General features: G+C 42.4%; 1 protein-coding gene across 1 annotated transcript; it reads left to right on the top strand.

The window, feature by feature from the left end:
* The first annotated feature begins 212 nt into the window (after positions 1 to 212).
* Positions 213 to 3,136, top strand: LOC140949651 (uncharacterized). Its single transcript, XM_073398802.1, has 3 exons — positions 213 to 829; positions 1,737 to 1,939; positions 2,150 to 3,136. Exons 1-3 carry the CDS (start codon positions 724 to 726, stop codon positions 3,134 to 3,136), a joined length of 1,296 nt encoding a protein of 431 aa, XP_073254903.1. The 5' UTR covers positions 213 to 723.
* The last annotated feature ends 334 nt before the right edge of the window (positions 3,137 to 3,470 follow it).

The following is a 3,470-nucleotide window of genomic DNA, read 5'->3' as shown; positions in this document are numbered from 1 at the left end:
TTTTTTTTATTATTTACTCCAAGTGCAGACTAAGCAATGAGTGTAACGTGAATTTGCTGCATTGCAATTATCAATAAAATGGCTTAAAACAAAACGTGGTGCATTTTGTCCTGTGTCCTATACAGGCCTACAGGGTAATAAAATTGAGGGTGTTGTCCCAAACAAGGTCAGTATTTTAAGGATTTTTTGTCCTAAACAGGGTTATGGTAAATCTTAACCCGTAGCGGCTCACCTCTTACCCAAATATTGGTCGAGTTCCCCTGGGAAAAAAGCTGCTCACTGGCCTTGAAGGAATGTCAGAGTTTTTCCCTGACTGTACCTCTCTTCATGGCGTCTTGCTCATTTTCGTTCATGATAGAAGACACTGGTGGCTGTGGCCATGGTCTCACGGTAACTCTGAGAGAGTGCCAAAAGGATATTACACAGCACCTTAACACGATGAATGTATTCGGAGACGACAAAAACGTTGACGAAATGAAATTAATCCTCGCTCGCGCAGGTGAGTAAAATATTTTCCATGTACCAGTTTTTAGCTAAATTGATCTTATATAAGAGCATCTATGTTTTCGCCACCCAAATAGTAAGTAACAACTGACTTTGTAAACTATAGGGATATTCTGTGAGGATGAAACAAAAAATAATCTGACGATCTGCCCGCACCATCGCGATGTATATGGTCTTCGATGGCGGTCCAACAAAAAATATTGTGCAGTTCCACCCGGGATGGCCGCCCACAAGTCTACCACAGTAAAGGGCGATAGAGGTATCAGCTTTGCCCAATCAGAGCTAATATATCAGCAATCTGGTACCCTTGTACCCATCGGAAGTCGTAAGTATAGAATCGAGTGTAAGTTGGCACTGGGGAGTCGGCATCCGCGACGTCTGGGAATAGAACGAAGTCTACGGTATCGGAATCCGGATTTAGCAAAACAGAAACAGGAACCGGAACCGGAACAGAATAGGAAGGAGAATTGGAACAAGGTGTAGGAGAACGACATTGTCCTGCTGTTCTTGTTCCTTTTCTGAATTCCGTATTCAGTCCTGATATCCATACGCTCAGGGGTGGGGTGGTGGAGGGCTGGTCTGTAAGGTTGGTGCTACAATAGTTTGGACCTGAAGGGAGGGGCGGGGGAGCGGTGAGAAAAGAGAGGTAAATGATACATTTCTTTCACTTCTCCCTCTCAGTATCCTGGCTAGCGCTCACTTTATAGGCCTCTTGTGAGGGTGGGAATAAGAAAACTGATATCACTAGAACACGGTGCTTCTCAACGTTCCAAAAGTGTGTTGCAATGCGGAGAAATGCATATTTCGAGTTTTGGTTATTTATCAGTTATGGTTCTTGGAAGCAGAAAATACTTCGCGCGCAAAGAAGATAATGTTAGGAACCAGAGAGCGAATGATAAAGACAAGAAAGACACTAGAAAGGGGGGCTAAAAACGGGTTTGCGTCTCTCTGATAGTTATCCCACACAGCCAGCGAATTCTGTCTAAGTCTGAATCTAACAAACTGCGTAAGACAGGTGCCATCTTAAAGTCAGTTGTTGTAAACTAACAGTGATATTTATAACGTCAAAAGCTGGCCAAAAGGGAGCTTTATATTATAACTTGGGCAAATATTAAAATAAGGTTTGTGTATGTACTTGTTTTGTTCTAATTTAATCTAATAATTGAATGAGTAACTCATTGTTTACTTGACAGTATGAGACTACCTGAAAGACGTCCTGACCCCTTTTTCAGCCATCTGCAGACGATGTAGACAGCATATTACACAAACTTTGGATGAGAGGGATCGTACTCAAGTTAGGGAAGAGCAAGATATAAAAGAACAAACCAGGGATAGCACAGATATTACCTTAACCACGACATGTCTATCGGAGCTATCAATTAAAAGGAGATGTCGGGAAACCAGGACCCTGGAAAAGGCTGAAAAGACTGAAAAGGTACGGCCTATTAACCATGTTAACTTTGCCATTCCGCCTTAACTGATGCATATCAAGTGACAGTTTGAAGCGCTAAGTAGAGGAAAAGACACACCCACGTTGCACAAAAATAAATAAGTAATTAAATAAATAAAGAAATGCTTGACTCTATAGAATCGCTATATACTGTATTCGTGTCTGACTGCTTTGTTCCTCTTGCTCTTTCACAAGGAAAGCGATTTAAGTGATAGCACCTCAGATGACATTGCCGAACAGCTTCAAGGTTTTACGTTAGATAGTCAAGATACGACTTACATGACAAGTTCAGAAACTGCTAGCACAACCTCATCTGTCGGTAAAGCTGAGGAAGCAGAAGAGCAAAAGTCAAAACTGAACGACTTTCTTTTGTCCTGTAAAGTTAAGCCATTGGGTAACCACAGTTGGTTGGAATGGTCAAGTGCCAGCGAATCGACAAGAAGACGCTACCTCGAACATACAGCCGAAGCTGTTGCAGTTTTACTAAAAGTCATTTCCACTACGAATGCTAGTCACCTTTGGGACGCTCTTCAAAAGTCAAAATTAGTAAACGAAAAATTGAACATCAATTCACTTTCCCTGCCATCAGAGAAGAAATACCTTGAGGCACTTGCAGGGGCGTACATGATTGCTAGCAGTTGGGATACAAGGAGACAGATTTTATCTATTATGGCAGGAGTGGCAAGCTACAATGCTGCTTGTGAATTTATCCCTGGTCTCAGTTCTTATCGATACACTGTTGCAAGTCTACACCGTCTCCAACACGGCCCTGGAGCCCCTGTTCCTGTAGAGCAGAGTACCCGCCTTCGTGTTACAAGAGATCAGTTGGATAACTTTCTCGAATTTATAACCAGCCCCCACTTGGTTCAAGATCTTCCCTTTGGTGAGAAGACACTTGTCCTGTCCACGGGCGAGTCAGTAGTGGTGCCAATTGTTATCAGAACCATGATACCACAGCGAATTGTACAGCAGTACAAACGTTTCTGCGAGGAAACAGATTTTTTCCCATTCAGCGAGAGCACGATGTTACGCATTCTTTCTTCTTGCACTGCCTCGGTCCGTAAGTCCTTACAAGGACTAGATTATTTTGCTACAGAAGGTTCAAAGGCGTTTGATGACCTAGCCCAGCTTATAAGAGATATCTCCCAAAAGGACTTGACAAGAGCACTGAAGACTCTCTAAAGGCGGGAAAAATGTCCTTAAAGGGAGATTACAAGGTAATTAGGTCTTCTCCAGTTAGTGTTTTGTAGGTTATAGCTATGTGCATTCATGGGCAACCCTAGGGCTCTTGACGAGTGGAAACAACAGTTCGTGGATCAATTTTCTTGTGAAAGTAATCGAATTGTTGTTCGCTATTCTACTTTAAAATTTCTTTTATGCTTCATGTTCCTTTACATATTACGAAAGTTATTGATGTTGGCGGAGTCTCGCTTTGGGTGAGCTCTGTTTGCTGGGACACAAATAATCACAAACCCATTATGGGATATTTTGGCCACGGGAGTGGCCGTTTATTAAA

This window comes from Porites lutea, chromosome 10 (assembly GCF_958299795.1).
Source record: "Porites lutea chromosome 10, jaPorLute2.1, whole genome shotgun sequence".
Lineage (NCBI taxonomy): Eukaryota > Metazoa > Cnidaria > Anthozoa > Scleractinia > Poritidae > Porites > Porites lutea.
Note: the sequence above shows the minus strand (reverse complement) of the source record. Positions and strands in the feature narration are given on the sequence as shown.